The sequence below is a fragment of the Balaenoptera borealis genome (assembly GCF_965194805.1).
Source record: "Balaenoptera borealis genome assembly, chromosome: 9".
NCBI classification, from domain to species: Eukaryota; Metazoa; Chordata; class Mammalia; order Artiodactyla; family Balaenopteridae; genus Balaenoptera; species Balaenoptera borealis.
The window spans coordinates 43,778,784-43,796,255 of record NC_138873.1 but is presented as its reverse complement, the minus strand read 5'-3'; the positions used below and the strand labels follow the sequence as shown (position 1 = coordinate 43,796,255).

The 17,472-nt window shown below is 45.0% G+C and overlaps 1 protein-coding gene and 2 long non-coding RNA genes across 14 annotated transcripts in view; 1 reads left to right on the top strand and 2 right to left on the bottom strand.

Annotated features, from left to right (window-relative positions):
- The window catches only part of LOC309635287, a 215,808-nt gene extending 208,704 nt beyond the window's left edge, over nucleotides 1-7,104 (bottom strand). For all 4 annotated transcript variants that reach the window (XR_014248723.1, XR_014248724.1, XR_014248725.1 and 1 more), the window contains exon 1: nucleotides 6,693-7,104. This is a non-coding gene — a long non-coding RNA (uncharacterized lncRNA). The remainder of the gene's footprint in view (nucleotides 1-6,692) is intronic.
- Nucleotides 521-2,100, bottom strand: LOC309635283. Its single transcript, XR_014248720.1, has 3 exons — nucleotides 1,978-2,100; nucleotides 1,015-1,214; nucleotides 521-790 (listed from the first exon to the last, which is right to left on the bottom strand). It is a non-coding gene; the product is annotated as an uncharacterized lncRNA (long non-coding RNA).
- VGLL2 (vestigial like family member 2) lies at nucleotides 2,215-10,030 on the top strand. 9 transcript variants are annotated; one of them, XM_082406224.1, is made up of 6 exons: nucleotides 2,216-2,504; nucleotides 2,797-2,891; nucleotides 4,739-5,048; nucleotides 7,111-7,632; nucleotides 8,764-8,826; nucleotides 8,909-10,030. In XM_082406224.1, exons 1-5 carry the CDS (start codon nucleotides 2,387-2,389, stop codon nucleotides 8,805-8,807), a joined length of 1,089 nt encoding a protein of 362 aa, XP_082262350.1. In that variant the 5' UTR covers nucleotides 2,216-2,386; the 3' UTR covers nucleotides 8,808-8,826; nucleotides 8,909-10,030. The 9 variants fall into 9 exon arrangements, with proteins under 9 accessions (XP_082262352.1, XP_082262350.1, XP_082262351.1 ...); XM_082406226.1 differs by having other exon boundaries at nucleotides 2,215-2,504; nucleotides 4,766-5,048; nucleotides 8,764-10,030; XM_082406225.1 differs by lacking the exon at nucleotides 8,764-8,826.
- The last annotated feature ends 7,442 nt before the right edge of the window (nucleotides 10,031-17,472 follow it).

Here is a 17,472-nt window from a genome sequence, read left to right as displayed (position 1 = left end):
GCTGCGGTATCCTTACACTTGATCCGGGGCTTGCGGGCCGGGCCCACCCAGGTCCTGGCTTGGTGCGAGACGAAGTGGTCCCCAGCAGCGAGGGTGGCTCTTCCCATGACCGTTCGCTTTTTTGCCCCCAGAGGAGATACGGGTAAAGCGATTGTTGCCCTCCTCCAAAACTCCTGGGGAGGGAGGGTTGGAGTAGTGGTGGAAGGGATGTTCTGCTTCACCTGTGCGCCCGGATCGTGGTAGCCTCCAGAAGCCACCCAGCTCAGCCACAAGGCAGCCAGGCCCCTAAAAACAGACTTGCGTAAAACTGTACCACAAGGGTGTCTTTTTTTTTTTTTAATTTGCTTTAAAATGGATTGCACTGTAGTTAATTAAAAAAACACTTCAGCCACTCAGGACTTCTCACCATTCATAAACCGAACTGGAGACATGGAGCCACTGCCCACTTATAAATTGGACAAAACCAAAATTCAACCCTGAAACCATTTGGCTTAAAATATTCACGTTTTAAAGACAAATATATCTTTTTTTAATTTTTTAATTTAATTAATTTTTGGCTGCGTTGGGTCTTCGTTGCTCCACGTGGGCTTTTCTCTAGTTGCGGTGAGCAGGGGCTACTCTTCGTTGCAGTGCGCTGGCTGCGAGCGTGGGCTCTAGAGCGCAGGCTCAGTAGTTGTGGTGCACCGGCTTAGCTGCCCTGCGGCGTGTGGGATCTTCCTCGACCAGGGCTCAAACCCCTGTCCCTGCATTGGCAGGCGGATTCTTAACCACTGTGCCACCAGGGAAGTCCCTAAAAACAAATACATCTTTTAAGGGTGCATTTGTTCGCAGTTTTATAGCCTGTGAATCGATGTCGGACTTTTTGTTGTATTTATACTCTATTTATAAACTCTAGTTATTCACTAGATTGGGTCTATTCACTTTCTCGGGTCTGGGCTCTCAATGCTGCCAACCTCTACCCTCCCTACCCCCAAGTATGCCCCACGGGTATTCTTCTAACGTTCTTTCCCCCACCTGTCCCGACGTACAGAAAGCCTTGTCTCAATTCGTTCCTAAACTTTAAGGACAGAGAACTACAGGGCTGGGGGAGGGGTGCCTGGGAAGGCGGAAAGCGTTGCAGAAAGCAGGTCCGAGTCAGGAGAGCTCTCAGGGAAAGAAACAGAACGGCGATGCGAAATGCGTGTTTCACAACCGGAGTGTATTCTCTTTCACCTCTGAAATGAAACAAACAAACAAAATCGCAGCTGCTGTATTACTGACTGAAGAGTCAGCAAAAGCCCTCTCTGACCTCCCTGCAGTGCCTAGGATAATTCCTCTCGCAGCCAATGAGTCCTCGTTCCAAAAAGTTACTGAAACTTTAAAGGATGCCGGCCGAGGAGACTCGGGGCGGCCGGGGTCTGGGTAAGGCCGCCTGGACTCCTCGAAAGCAGCAGGTACCCGGACGAGCTGGAGGCGGGGAGCGAATAACGCGGACCTAGAGGGTTCGGATGGAGGGCGTCAAAGAGAAAGGGCGGGATCATAATCTAGAGGGGCAATACGGACCCGCCCCAGTGAGCGGAATTAAAATGTGTGGTAGCTGACGGCTTGTGGATTGGCTCCGAGGGGGCGCAAAGGAGGTGCCGCAGGGCAGCGGTTACAGGGTTCAGCCGCTGCCGTTTCCCCGCAGAGGGAGCTCCTCCGCGCAGAGAGGAGTTCCCAGACTCTTACATCCTGTCTGCGAAGATCCGGATTTCCTGGGGGATTCCTAGGGATAGCGCCGTTCCTCCCGCCGAGGAGCCGAGAGCAAAGAATCTTCCCCACCTCGCCACCGCGGACGCACACACTCAACTCTCCAGTGTGAGCTCGGGGCTCCCCACAAGACCTTTCCCCACTACTCAACAACTTTCTCTCTCCAAATGTAAAAGCCCCCATTTCTCCCCTCTCCTCTCCGTCCTCCCGCCCCCTCCTGCTTTAGCCTGGAAAATCCTTGCTCCTCACGGTGCGAAGTCTCAGGGCTCAAGTTCCGGGCTGCGCAGTTCACCGCACCCTTCGGCCACAGGTTCGCCGCCGGGTAGCCCAGGAAACACACCGGCAGCCCCTCGGTCCCTCGTCCCACGCACCCAATTGGCCTCCCGGCCCCGCCCCCCAACCCCTCCTCCTCCGCCGCGGCCCGGGAGTGGCGTCAGCACGCCGGCCCCGCGTGGGGTTTAAATGCCCACTAGCTGGAGGCCCGGCGCTTCTATCTCGGAGCGCGGTGGCAGCTGGAATTGCAGGGGTGGGAAGGGAGCGTGCGAGCGGGATCCCGAGCCGCGGAGCACGCTGCCCCTCGCTCCGCCGCGGATGACTTGGGAGCTCGGGTCCAAGTGCCGCCCATGCAGCATCCCTGCCCTCCGCCGCCCGAGAGTTGATGATAAAACACTTAACCGTCTCCGCTGCGGGAAGCCATGAGCTGTCTGGATGTTATGTACCAAGTCTACGGTCCTCCCCAGCCTTACTTCGCAGCCGCCTACACCCCTTACCACCAGGTACGTGTCTCCTCTCGGCCGGGCCTCGTAGACAGGTGGCGCGCCCCGGCTTCTCCGAGCACTGCCAGTACTCAGAGGTTCCCGGTGCCTCCGCGCGGGTACTGGGCGTCCGAACAGCGGCGGGCGCCTCCCGGATGCGGGGATTGCCCGCGCTGCCACCCAGTAGGTTGAGCTAACCCCTTTAGCTTGCCCGTTTGCTCTCTCGGGAAGGCAGTTAAGTCCTGCTAATGCGTGCCCCGGGCTTCCCGGGAATAATTAGACGAGGATCGCGCGAGCTGCCTTGATTTCTTAGGGTCTGTCGGACTCCAGATTTCTTCCGAGCCCGGTGCTGGCGCGGGAAGATGCGAGCAAAGCTCACGCAGGGAAAACCAAAATTTGGTCCCAAAGGTGAGAGTAACAACAAAACAAAAGCAAAGGCCTGTCTCTGTCTTTCTGAGAATCAAAAACTCGCGTTCTCATCTCTGCAAGCTTATTTTATCAAAGGCTTTTTTTCCGTTTCAATTCTCAGGCGATCAGGCCAATTAATTACAGAACCAGCGAATTCGTTACAAAGAGAACCGCACGAAACTCACTGGCTTTATAATCTTTGCTTTGCAAAGTTCTGGGAAATATTATTGACCCGGCAGAGGCAAGCTTCATAGATAATACTTCGCCTTTCGCTAGCTGAGTCTGGCTGCCCTGCCATCAACAAACCCACTTTTGAGAAGACCACTAGCCCCGGTTCTGCAAACTCTTCAAGTTTCGTTTAATTTTTACAATATTTCTATTCTCCGGGCTATATCTGGTCGAAGTTTTTCTTTTCATTCCTCAGCTGCTGTAGTCGAAACTGAGGACAGTAGTCCAGGAAATGAATAAGATCGCACTCCAGTGGGCGGAGGGGGGGGGAATCCCCTAGGAGTCCGGACTAGGTTGGAAAGTGAGGGCCTGCACTCCTGCTTCGGGAAAATTGAAATACACCCCAGTGTCCGAGTCCATGCTTTTGCCAATTTTGCTTGCAGAATATCTATTTGAAAATTTCCGGATGAATTAATGATGGAATGGGTAGATTTTGCCTTTTGTTTTTGCTTTTCTCCCTCCTCCTCTCCTTTTTAAAACTTCCCAACCAGAAGTTTGTTTAGTCTCAATGTTAATTTTAGGAATCACCAGAGTCTCTCATTGTAAGCCAAGTGGGAATGTGGTAGAAATGGTGATATTTCTAAACAACTCCAGTTTTCTGGCTTCGGTGTCTAAGATGAGCTCCTTCCCAGGCTGGGAGTATTACAAAGAGGAAAGGAGGGTTGGTTTTCTGTCTGTTTGGTCCTTTCTCCTCCCTGACCCTGGACCAATCTATTGCACCAAGATCTCTGTTTATTTTTGTATAATCAGGGTCTCCCTTGAAGGGCATCCCTGCCTGCATACTGCTTTAACACTGTATTCAGTCCATTGCTCGTTTCTAAGAAAATGTTTTCAGCGGCCACACTTGGTTTTGTAAATCACTATCAGACAGTCATGATTTACCCAACCTTACAGCCAAGATCATCCTCTGCTCCTTTTTATTACTTTTTTCCTCAATATACACAGATGGTGAGGGTAGAAATTCTCATAGCCCACTGGTTTTTCCTTACTCAAAAGAAGATCTCTTTAAAAGCTGAGACGTTCTAATGGCCAGTTTATGAATGACCAAATATCAACTTGCATTTATTAAAATGATCCATGTCACGATGTTATTCCATGTTTTTATCCTGCAGCAGTTCTTCCTTTACATACTTGTTGTGCGGAGTGGATTTTGTTATTTTCATGTTCTGTCATGAGGATGCTTAATCCTGCATCTTGTACGTCTGCCCTGAATTCTCAGGCAGGGAACAATCAGGCCCTAACTGGACTTCGGTGCCCTTTACCCTTGAAGCCTGATTTTAAAACTGTATCTGCCTTGAGCCGGGCTCTGCGGTCAAACTGCTTAGGTGTCTTCCAGGACCTTCACCCTGACACCTTCAGAGAGTTCTCCCTGTGGCCTGGCAGCAATTCCAGGGAGACAGAGGCTCCAAGAAGGGCAGTCGGCCTCTCAGGAACGCCACCTTTGTTGAGCTGCAGGTTGGGAGGCCTGTTGACTGCAGCCCACGTTACTGAGCACCTGGCATGGGCACCGATGTCAGTTGCTCCTGGATACCTTCGGGATCCGGATGAGGGAGTGCAGTCTGAACATAATTTGCTCGCTCTTTTGAAATTGACTTCTCTATTCTTTCTCCTTTGAGCAGAAACTAGCCTATTACTCCAAAATGCAGGAAGCCCAGGAGTGCAACGCCAGCCCCAGCAACAGCAGCGGCAGTGGCAGCTCCTTCTCCAGCCAAACTCCGGCTAGTATAAAAGAAGAAGAAGGCAGCCCGGAGAAAGAGCGCCCACCAGAGGCGGAGTACATCAACTCCCGCTGCGTCCTTTTCACCTATTTCCAGGGAGACATCAGCTCTGTGGTGGACGAGCACTTCAGCCGGGCCCTGAGCCAGCCTAGCAGCTATTCCCCAAGCTGTACAAGCAGCAAAGCCCCGCGGAGCTCTGGGCCCTGGCGGGGTAAGTATAGGGCCCCAACTGGCAAGGGAGGATAGAGAGCCCTCACAGCCTGGGGTCCACCTACAGGGGTTCAAAGAGATGCAGCTGAAAGAATGCTAGGTGTTAGAGAAGAGGTGAGGAGGGCCATTGGGGGAGGATAAGGAAATCGAAGGAGGAGTAGGCACAGGCCTAAGATCTCTCCTTGAAGAGGCAGAGCAGAGCAGTGACCTAGAAAAAAACAATAGCCTTGGAATTGGGAGGCCTACGTTTGTGTGTTGGCTCCACCACTTCCTAGCAATATGACCTTGGGCAAGTCTCTTAACCTCTTGGAGGTCACTCTATTTACTGGTCTCTAAAATTAGAATAATACTTGCCCACTTAACTATCCCTGGAGGTGGCTGTAAGGCAAACAGAAAATGTATGTAAATGTGCTGTGGAAATGTGAGGTTTCCAACAGCCTCCCGAGGCAGGTGGGGGGGGAAGGGGGGAGGGGGATCTTCACGAACAACAGCTTACAGGGCCCTTACCCCATTTCTGAAAAATCTTTCCAGAGAAAAAAGTCCTAGAATGCAATGCAAGCAAAACCTGCTGAAGAATGTCTCCTAAAACCTACTTATGCCTTTTGCCAGATTTTGATTACTTGGGAAATCTTGAAGCAGAGAATGTCTTTCAATAAGCGAGTAAAATAATAAAGAAATAAGAATTTAAGGGTAGCCAAAACATCTCTAAGGAATTTTCCCAAACACATCCCTTCTTTATTTATTTACCCTTCTCACCAAACACTGCTTTACCTAGCCTGGGACAGTGATTTCTTGGATGAGTCAACGAACTCTCCCTTCTATTCTGAAATCTTGACCTCCCCTTATTACCAAAACAAGGGTGGAAGTAACTATTTGGTAACTTTGGTAACTTTCTCACTAACCTTAGCTTTTGATGTGTACCAAGCTGAGAAATGAGGACTTTGTTGTAACAAAGGAAAACAAATATTTCATTTTGGGGGAAATGACAACTGTCGCCCTTCCTTTTTTTTCTTAAGAGTGTGACAGTTTGTACAAGCCTTGCCTACACAAGATCCAAAAACGTTAGTTTTAAATACAAAACATTCTTTTTATTCTCCAGTTGCCTACATACTTTTAACAGGAAGACTGTTCACTACTTAGAATGCATTTTCAAAGCATTTTAAATTATCTACTATGAAATGCAGATGCCTTCTCCAGGGTTCTTTTAATTAAATGTCTTTCTTTCCTTTCCTCCCAACTAAAGGCAACAAATTTGATCTAAATGCTGTTCTCTTAAAATGCTTCCAGACACTAGGGGTCAACAATGATACAGACAATAATAATTATTATTGTTATTATTCCTGGCATCCACATTTTGATGCGAAGAATTTGTTAATTAAAACTGAAAAGACCTGTCCCTTCGTGTCCCCCTCTGCAAATAATACAGCTGCCCTTTTAATAGGTCAAGTTTACTCTTTGCAAAAACAATTTTTTGAAATAAAGTTTTTAGAAAGGAGGCTAATGATAGCAAGACTCCGAAATATGTCGATGGACTTCCAGTCTATCAGAGGCCTTGGAGGGGCACATTTTCTGGAGCAAGGGAGGCTGAAACGCGAGAGCGGGTAGTGAGATCGCTAGGCGGCCGACCAAGAGCGGGAAGAGGTACCTTTAGCTTGAGGAGAGGCTGCGGGCCGGGAAGGCGAGGCCGCTTCTGGTCCGAGGCCGTCCAGCCCGGAGTCCGAGGAAAGCTCCTGCGCCCTGAAACTGGGGCTGGGGAAGGAAGTCTCCCCGCTCTTCCTCTCCCCGCCAGTCTCCGGGTTCCCGCAGCCTGGGACGCGCCTGCAAAATCCGAGGAAGCGGCGCACCTCCCCAAGGGGTTCCCCCGTGCGGCGCCCGGACCTCGCGTTCCCGGGCCGCAGCCCCGCGAGAGAGGCGCCGCGCGTGCGCCCCGCACGGCGCCTTTCCCGCCCTTTGCCCGCCCCGGCCGTTCAGTTCTGCGGCGGCAGAGCGGCATCGGCAACCGTGCTTCCGGCGGTGATGCGTTCCTCTCTCCGTCTCCTCCCCTCCGCCTCGCCGACCCAAAGACGGCTCCTTCCCGATGAGCCAGCGCAGCTTCCCCGCCTCCTTCTGGAACAGCGCTTACCAGACGCCGGTGCCCGCGCCGCTGGGCAGCCCTCTGGCCGCCGCTCACTCGGAGCTGCCCTTCGCCGCTGCCGACCCCTACTCGCCGGCCGCGCTGCACGGCCACCTGCACCAGGGCGCGGCAGAGCCCTGGCACCACGCGCATCCCCACCACGCGCATCCGCACCACCCCTACGCGCTGGGCGGCGCCCTCGGCGCCCAGGCCGCCGCCTACCCGCGGCCCGCCGCCGTGCACGAGGTCTACGCGCCGCACTTCGACCCGCGCTACGGGCCGCTGCTGATGCCCGCCGCCTCGGGGCGCCCGGCCCGCCTCGCTCCCGCGCCGGCCCCCGCGCCAGGCAGCCCGCCCTGTGAGCTCTCGGCCAAGGGCGAGCCGGCCGGCGCCACGTGGGCCGCGCCCGGGGGACCTTTCGCGAGCCCTACGGGGGACGTGGCCGGGGGTCTGGGCCTCAGCGTGGACTCAGGTAAGCGGGAGAGGGAACGTGGCATCCCCGGGCCCCCCCTCCTGCCCTGTGCCCAAACCTGGGCTGAGGCCGGGACCCTACTTAGTTCTCCTTGGAGACCCCAGTGACCCTGAGGCCCGAAGGTCTGCATGGCGGGGTTGTGTTTCAGCAGACAGATGACCCTGTGTCATCGGTGTGGGCAGAATGAGAAAGTAGCTGGCTAATATTACAGAGGATTTTTTAAAAATAAAATTTGTTGGAAAGGTTCTAGCTCTGTGCTGTTCAGTACTGTAGCCACCGGCCACATGTGTCGGTTGAGCACGTGGAACGTGGCCAGGCCGAATTGGGATGTGCTGTAAGTGTATAATATACACTGGATTTCAGGATTTTGTCCCAAAAAGAATGTAAAATTCATCTCACTGATGTTTTACATTGATTACATGTTGAAATATTTTCAACACATTGCATACTGACTATATTGGGTTAAATAAAATATATTACTAAGATTAAGTCTCACCTGTTTGTTTTTTACTTTTTTTTCAATGTGGCTGCCGGAAAATTTAGAATTATGCCCATGGCTCCCATTGTGTTTCTGTTGGACAGCGCTGATCTAGAGTGCCTGCTAAGAGCGTAGTTTAAAATCCTCCACAACTTGGGGTTGGGGAGGGAGTCTTGTCACCTCTAGTGGTAGTTACAAGTCATACAAATATGACTCATGACTCTGATATCAACTTATTGTCAAATTAAATAGGTCTCTGGAAAACATAAAACTTAACAAGAACACGATTTTAGTGATAATATTAAGTCCCTAGCTTGAAGAGTTGAATTTGAAAGGTACAGTCAAATAAGGGTTTACTTTTTTGTTTGCTTTATTTTTAGGGCAAATGAAAAAAATAGTTATATAATAAATGCAATCATTGGCTCATAGTCTTGCCCGCTCTCCCTTCCCTCAGGTGCAAATTTGACACTTGTTTGCTTTGCTCTTACTTTCATTCATGCCCTTTAGATGAATTCTGTGACTTTCACAATGAAACAGTGGTGTTTGTCTTTTTCTTTAAATATCTTGTGCCTTCCCTCCCCCACCCCCTTCTCTCTCCCTCTCTCTTTCTCTTCTCCCTCTCTCTCTCCCTTTTATTTTCTCTCTGTTTTCAGGTTTGCAGCCTCAGGACAAAAGCAAGGATCTATACTGGTTTTAGACAACCCACCTTCTTCCCTGTAGGTCTCTGCATAGCGCAATTGGTGACACTCAGAGCTGAAATCAAGTGGGTTTGTAACAGCTTCTGATCTTGGTTTGCAGCTCGTCGTTATTCCCTCTGTGGTGCATCCCTCCTGAGCTGATCTGCTGACCCAGGGTTTCCCCTTCCCTTTCCCTTCTGACCAGCCATGGAGGCTGGCATCTGTGCCTCTCACTTCATGGATGAGGACATGGGGGAATGCAGAGACTTCAAACTTCTCCGTGTATTGGGAAAACCAGAACACACATCGACAGAATTTTCATCTAAAAATAATTCCTTCTGCCAAAAGAGGAAATCCAAAGACTCTGAATGATGCTTAATGACTTTTGGGCAAATCACTGGAAATATCCATGGTGATCACTTAGGTGACATGATTCATAGTTTTCTCGGAAAGAGGGAAAGAAAAAGAGATGTTTTGGTGTGAATATTTTTTATGCTGATGTGAATTATTTCATTAAGTAGTGTGATCATAGCACTGCAATGTCAATATCCTCAGACTGAAATGTATTTGTATTTGCATCAAAGACTGTGGTAGAGAAGTCAAAAGAAGCCAATTCCTTCTTCCTCACCTGTAGCCTCCAGCTCCTTTCCTGCCCACTCCCTCCCTACAACACCCACTCCAGACACAAAGACACACTTTCTTCTTTGGACTGTGAACGTGGAAGCCTCAGCCTGAATGTGAGCGGCAAGTGGCGAATCTGGAGCCACCTGCCCGAGTCTTACTGAAATGCAGCTGTTGTAGGACAACTGTTTAAAACTCCAGAAATACATCGACCAAAGGGGGCACTTCCCAGTGTTTGGCACAGCAATTGCAGTTGCACTGGATATGTTTTATACGTGTGTGTGTGTGTATATATCATATTTTTTACAAAGAACATTTTATGATGAAAGAAGAAGCTCTCTCTGCCTTCTCTCCCACGAATTCTGTCCCTCCCTCTATCCTTCTTTGGGTGAAAAAAAGTAAGCATCAAGAGGCCCCAGTTGTCTCCAAGAAGAAGAACTAGGAGTCACCACAAGGGGAAGAGATGCCCATGGAGTCTCTGGTACCTCGAATATTCTTCTCAGTCTCTGTGGTCATGATTTGGTCACTTTAGTGTTGGGACAGGGGAAGGGGTACACATGTGGGCAAAACTGAAGGGGATGAGGAAGAAGAAGCGAACATTAAAGATGTTTGTTTACCACTAGGTCGCTGTGTTATTTCTTAAAAGGAAAACAAATACCTTAGTTTTTCTCTAATAGCATAAAATAATTTATAGTAGTATGATCTGATGTCAGGAAGTAAAATTACTTCGTATATATATTTTTGGTTTTCCAAAGTGATTGTCATGCTGTGAAACCTGTGAACCCCTTTCCACCTCATGTCAACCCTGGAGATGAGAAGTTGGGTATCCCCACTCTGTTTTACAGATGAGAAAATGGTAACCCATGGAAGCCCAGATTACCTGATGGCCTTCATCAAGTAAAAGCAGAGATATATAGAAAACACTACTTGTATACCATTCAGTCAGATACACACATTTTTCTCCAAAAGAGGATTATTGTTACTTCTTAAATTCTAGACTCTTCAGATAGTAGAGTCCTCAATTTAAAAATGTTTTGGAAATACTGGTTATTTTATATTTTAATCAGCTAGGCTAGGAAACCAAACCTACAGCTAGGCCAAAAAAAAGAAATTTTTGAATTAACGGTTTTATTTTCCCTTGACGCCAAAGTTATTCGTGTTCTTTCTCTAAAGAGAGAGATTTAGTGTTCTTTAAAGAGAGAGATTTAGTGTTATGCCCAAACTGCCCTTGAAAGTTGTTAAAGCATAAAATATTAATTCAAATCTTGATCTTCATTATAACACAAGAGGCAAATACAGTGTATCTTGGGTAACTGTCTCAAGAGTTGGGTGCAGTTAAGGGACCTTACTCAGAACATGGCTTAGCAGAGTTACCCATCCCCTCTTTCTATCATTTTGGTACCTGTTAAGTAGACTATGATCATTACAAGAACCTATTACTGTTTTTGCTCAGATGGAAGGTACTATATGATTATATTGTCCCAGATGTGATAGTAATTAGTAATAACTAATTGCATTGCATATAGCAATAACTAATGTTAATTATCATGCCCCAGGCACTGGTCTGAGGGCTTTATATATAGGTTAACTCATTTAAACCTCACAACAATTCTGTGTGGTACTTACTACCACAGAGGCTCACAGAGGAGAAGTAATCTGCCCAGTCACATAACTGGGCAGAGCCAGGATGCCAACCCAGGCAGCCCAGGGCAGAGACTGCACTGTTATTCACTGCAGTAACTACTGGTCCACTTCTGATCTGTCTTGAAATGCTCAACTTTGGGCTTACTTTCTCCTCCACAATAGATGAATAAAGAAGGGAAAAGAGACAGGCCAGCAAAGACTGACATGCTGTAGAACTTATAGAATCCCAGGTCTCAAAGGAAGTATCATAGGACATTGTCCAGACTCCTTCGTCAAATGGCACTACCTGTAGACCATTCAGCCAGATGCATTTTTCCATTCATCTCTAGGAAGGAATTATTATTGCTTTTCTTATTAATTCATTTCAGTATTTATAGCCTTCTCTGCTCTGAAGCTCTTCACACCCAACCTAACCAAGTCGTGTTAAGCATGTTAGTCTGAGGTTTGGACATTGAAGCAATAACTAAAATTAACTTTGGACTTCTCTGTGATTTTTTTAAATCCATGTTCCATTGGCATGGATCGCTGGTGTATACAAGCATAAATAAAACGCATTTAGTTCCAGCGCACTTTTAAAATTTTGCCACTCAGTGTACAGATGAAGAAGAAAGCACAGCAAGTGCATTTTCTGCTGGACATCTTTTCCAAGTAGTCCTCCTCCCCAAGAAGCTTTCCCTGTGCTCAACCTGCGTTAGCACTCACAAGATCTCTGATCAGAACCCACAGGGGGCCTTTTCCCAGCCCTGAGGTTCTGATTACTGAAGCCTCTCTCCTGAGCTGCATCCGACCTGAATATCAGGTTGCTGGTGAGGAGACTCAATCACTGGAACTGGCCTTTGGGGCAGTCCTGAACAGACCGTCCAGACTGCCGAACAGAGCTCCAGTGACCTAGCACATAGGACACACGGAGCAGAGGAGCAGAGCATTTCCCTCCATGTTATACATTCCCAAAGTAGAAATGCAAGAGGCCCTGGAACTATCATCATTCGGTTCTGTGTAATAAGACTTTCAAAGGGAACTTTGGTGAACTCATAGCTCTAACTGACATTTTTTTGACATTCTTTTAGGCCCACCAAGTCATGTAAAGGATGAATTCTCATGCTTGTCTTGCTAATATTCGTGAAACCATGCAGATTAGAGAAGGCCCTAGTAGTTGAAAAAAGGACATTCAAGGAAAGCAGGGATGACATGAGAAAAGGTAAACATGATGTTTTTGCATATATTATACCTGGTTGGGGGTCTGAGAGAAAGATTAGATTCTCCTCTAATCATCCCGGTTGGCACTGGTGTCCTCCTAACCCACAGTTTTCCCTTTGCACTTGGCCTCTACTGAGGGAGAGGTGACGAAAAGGGGAGAGACAGCTCTCCGCCACCAAATAATCCTGTTGCCGATTGCCCTCTGGCTGAGAACTCGGTCACCCAACTGCAGGGAACTCTATCTATTCTACTCCCTTAGCTTAATAAGAGTTGCCATCCTGTCTCATTTCCCCTTTGAAGTTCTGTTTTGATGCGTGGCAAATTCTGGCAATGACTTAAGATTGATTCAGGCCTGGATGGGAGGGAGGGCAGAGGTGGTGAGTGTTGGGATGTAGACTCCCTGACTGGAAGCTTCTCTTGCCGCTCTTTCTGGGTAAGTACTGCATTTTCTGTGCCCTTTCGAATAGGGGGAAACAACTTGTAATTTTAACCTCCCATTGGCTTAGAATTGTAAATCCTGTGTTTATGTGCAGGCACATATACACCTTCTATCAAAATAAACAAGAAACCTTAAACACTTAGTGATCGGTTACTTCAGAGTTGGGGATTTTTAAAAATAAAACTTAAACTGCTTTCCATATAAATGCCATTTCCATAAATTGCATTTTTAAACATAATTCACTAGGAGTCAAAGCATGGAAGAAAAGTTGAAAGATATTTGAAAAGACTTTAAAAATAAACGAAACTAAAAAACATAAGATTCCTTTATAAAATTGCTTTAACAATCTATGGATAATTTGCATGCAAATAATTCACTTTTTGATTGTACTTATGAAGGTCTTTGCTCTCTATGGTCCCTTCTTCCTTGCAAGATTTTTAAGATTTGTTGTTCTTCATTATTTGTTGCATATTTCTAAATTCTGGAGTAAAGGAAAAAACGTCCTAAAGGCAATATCATTGTTATAGTTGCTGTTTGCACATAACTGAAGTTCTGACATTTACACAAACAACAGGATTAAGCAAATGTAAATTTCATATTTCCTCAATACCAGCTCTCCCTCATCTCCCATGAATAAATGAAACTCACAATACAAATACAGGATCCATACAATAGAATCTGTTTATCTACAAATACCACACAGACACACATACACACCACTAATGCATGCCTAAAGAGAAATCAGAGACCCCATGCCCTCAGACAGGCACAGACACAAATGATTATTCTCACTTGACAGACCAAGTGTACCGCTCTTTCCTTGTATTTCATTCCAGCCACAGAGGGCTGGATCAGGAAAGAGACACTTGATAGCTGCTGTTTCCGTGGTTGAAATATTTGTGAAGTTAACGCACAATCTGAAAGCAGAAGCTAATAAATTATAGGGTGCTAATTGGAGCTGGAGCAGAGCTGTCAATCATGTTATCCTAAACACAGAGAGACCCTCATAACCTAAAAAGGCAAGGCAGCCTTCAGGAGGAGCGCCCAGTTGTCTCCAGCCTTGACCTCCACCCCAGCGGAAACACTGCGTCCAGGCAGAGTGGCCACTGGCAGAGTCGGCAGAGGTGATTCTGCTAATCCAAGCTCACTTTAAGAAAATAGACAAATTGTCTTTGGGGGAAAAGAGTTAAATATTTGACTGAAAAATTAATGTTTAGAGAAACATATTGTTTAGAGAAATATATAGTGAATTTACTGGAATAATTAATACTTTGGTAAAATGTTACCCTTTATTTGGAATTTTTCCACTTTAAAACACAAGTTTAACTCAATAAGAGAAAAATCTAAAGTTCTCCACAACACAGGGTCATGTCTACCTCAACTTACAGTGTTTTCATGGGTTTACCAGTGTACTCTTATGAAACGAAGCACCTCTAAAATAGAAATAAGGAGTCCAAATTTCCTTTGTCTTACGGAATTCATTTCTTTCATCTAGAAAAGCAACAGCAGCATATTTTCTGTTCCTTTGTTTTGTTCTTAGAATCTCCTAGTAAGCTCTAGTTCTACTTATCTCCCAAAATTTCAAAGTCACTAAAGTGATTTTGCTCAAACTATCCTCCTCTGTCACTATTGTTTCCATTTCCTATCAAAACTGCATAAATTAATAAATATACAATTTTCATTACATATAAGAAATTTAGTTTAAAGGTAGACTAAAATTTGGAAAACAAAACTAAAGAATTAAAATTTTTTGATTCCTAATCAATATTTGCATGACTCTAACGATCTAGCTACCACTTAGAGATTTTTACCAACATTTATTTAAGGAGTATATACTTTAGTCTATATATGTATTTACAAATGGTAAAATACTCTGTTTACCTCATAATTTGGAAGCTTCTTTAGAATACCTCAGGTAAAAATAGTTTTCGCTCAGGAAGAGCAAATCAAGTATCTTAAAAACTCTAAACATACAATTGCTTAAAACATGGATTATAATTGATGGGAATGTCAGAGCTTATTTTGTTTCCTGCTAATTCTCATTACTACAGCTTTGCCCTTATTTTTGGCAACTACGTTATCAGCCCTGTGCCAGTAATGGTATTATCAAGAAATGGGATGGAAAACAAACAAAAATTAAAACAAAACTTTTTGTTATTGCTATTTATTTTTACTAGGTACAATCCTTTTTCTTTTTTCTTCTTCTAGTGCATTTTACCCAATGTGTAATCCATCTCAGAAAACAATGGAATGCTTTTTCCTCTAGTATCATATTACTTTTTTTCATTGTACCTGCTTTTTTATGGAATTTCTTGACATATCTGGGAGGTTATCTCAATATATCTAGAGGTTCTGTATTATTAGTATTCTTCCATCTTGCTTTGTGGAGTGTGAAATCCTGTTTTTACCTCGGGCAATTTCTCCTCCACACTCAGAAACTGACAGAGGGCATTGACAGACAGATTTGGTAAGAAACACAAAGAACAGAGCTTATGATATTTGTTCTTCCTTGTTCAAAGGCTTCTTCTAAAAACACATTCTTCGCTTGTACTTTTTGAAAGGAGTAAGATAAGAGCCTAGGGACGTGTCAGACTTGTATCCCGAGGGAAAACCATGATGAAGTTGTATTCAGTTGGGATTGGTAAGAAGGGAAGTTTTATTCACAATTTTATACTTAACTGTTTCAAACTAGCTAGTAAATTTTAAAAATGATAATACAGGCACCACCATTTTGCATTGAAGTTTGGGACACCTGGTTATTTGATATTTAAGGACTGAAAAATTTTTAAATCTGCCAGTGAGATACTGCCATCTCCCTTTTTTGTTTGCGATATAAAATGTATTGAAACTATTTTCAATCAACTATACTCCAATAAAAATTAAAAAGGTTTTAAATTTTTTTAAATAAAATGTATTGAAACTAAAAAAGAAAAACAATGCTTCACTGCCATAAAATGTACCAGGCTGCAGGTTAATATAGGCTTTGGGTCTTAGGAGACTGAGGTAGAAAGTATAGGTACCACTGAATCTCCCTGTGTCACAGAGCAAGGGCAAGGCATTAAGTTAAAACAAGACAAAATTATACCACTTAGTAATGTATATTCTTTCACATCATAAAATCTTCTGACTATATTTTTACTGCTATTTTAGGGTGCAAATTTAATTCTTGTCACTTCCTTTATTAGAGGAACTTCTAATTTGAACTCAAATTACCCATGCTTTATTCTCCTTCTCCTTACTTACTATAAACAGAAAAGTTCTAAAAGTGATATTATAGAAAATGCTTTGCATGTTGTCTGCTCGTTTCCTGATCTAGTTCTTGTGCTTGTCCTATATGTCCATATGGATGCTCAGAATTAAGTTAGAGCTATCTTGTCACAGTTCTCAGGAGGACATCAAGCTCACTACGAGACTTTTTCAGCTCAAGGGTACATCATCTAGAAGTGACCAGAGTACTTATCACAATTCTAGTTGACTGTTCCTCTGGGTTAGTGCACTCGGCAGTGTTTTTCTCATATTCCACAGAAGGTTCCTGGTAAATTCCTTCCTCCCATTCTGTTAGAAAACCTTCACCCTAACTACCTTCTCATCCAAATGCTATCTGTTCTTCAACGTCTCACGTAAATTCTGCCTCTTCCTGGAAGCCTTATCTCCACACCAGACACAGTAAGTGGTCTCACCCATATCGGAACTCTTACCAACTAATGTCTATGCCATTTTTTTGCCATTTATTATTTAACATCTTGGGATACAAGTTCAGAATTTAAAAGGTTGCAGTAACCCTAAAGATTATCTCGTTCTCTCTTGACTTATTCTTTACCCCCTCAGCTGGATATTAAGTACATTGAGCAGGTACTACCAACTATTTGTGAAAAAAATACACAAATTATTGCATTAAACTTTTTATTTTATTATGTGCAAACCAATTTTAAAATACAGGTTCATCTGAGGTTTAATGTACAAGTTAAAAAAAAGAAAATAAAAATAGTCTGGAAGCTGCTTCAGTAAAGAAAATCCTCTTATTAAAAGGAGTGGGGAGAGGTTCTTCACTTTTAGGAGGCAGTGTCAAATATCCTTTTTCTGCGCTTGTATCCTGATCCTCAATCTCTGTCTTCTGCTCAAGGACATTCCTTCAACAATTGTCCTCTCTTTTCCTGCATCATCATTTCTCCCGCTCTACTGGATCATTCCCGTTAATATAAAACAGGCTGCAATATTTCCTGCCTTAAAAAAAAAAAAAAAAAAAGCAACCTTCTTTGACCCTGTCTCCTTTTAGTTACTAACTCATTTCTCTGCTCCCTTTAAATGGCAACAAGCCTTAAATGAGTCATCCTCTTGCTCTCTCCACTTACTTTTCCATTTTCTCTTGTACCCACTCTAGCTTAGCTTCCGCTACACACACACTTGCCAAGGTCATCAGTTAGCTCTGAATAAACCTGAAGATCAGCTCTCAGTAACCTTTTACTTGTCTCATCGATAGGGTGAATACATCAGTGAAGATCCTCCGATAAGCAGAGGTCAAGACATATACCATGCACTTGAGGCCTTATTAATATGTTCTAGCAAAGATACTACACCTGGCATAGCAGCTGCAATTGGGCTACTATTTGATTTAACTCATGCTACACTACAGCCATTCTCCAGGATCCATGTGGTTTCTGCAGAAGCTCTGGTGAATTAAAAGGAGGTGTGACAGAAACCATGAACCCTGTGACCTTTTGAACATAAATGCTGGCACTAATCATTGTAATTCCCCAGGATCCTATTTTATTTTTGACTTACTA

Coding starts and splice junctions, on each gene's coding strand:
- VGLL2 (XM_082406224.1), top strand. CDS start 2,387: ATGATAAAACACTTAACCGTCTCCGCTGCGGGAAGCCATGAGCTGTCT. Junction 5,049..7,110: donor GAGCTCTGGGCCCTGGCGGG/GTAAGTATAGGG, acceptor GCCGACCCAAAG/ACGGCTCCTTCCCGATGAGC. Junction 7,633..8,763: donor GGGCCTCAGCGTGGACTCAG/GTAAGCGGGAGA, acceptor CTCTGTTTTCAG/GTTTGCAGCCTCAGGACAAA.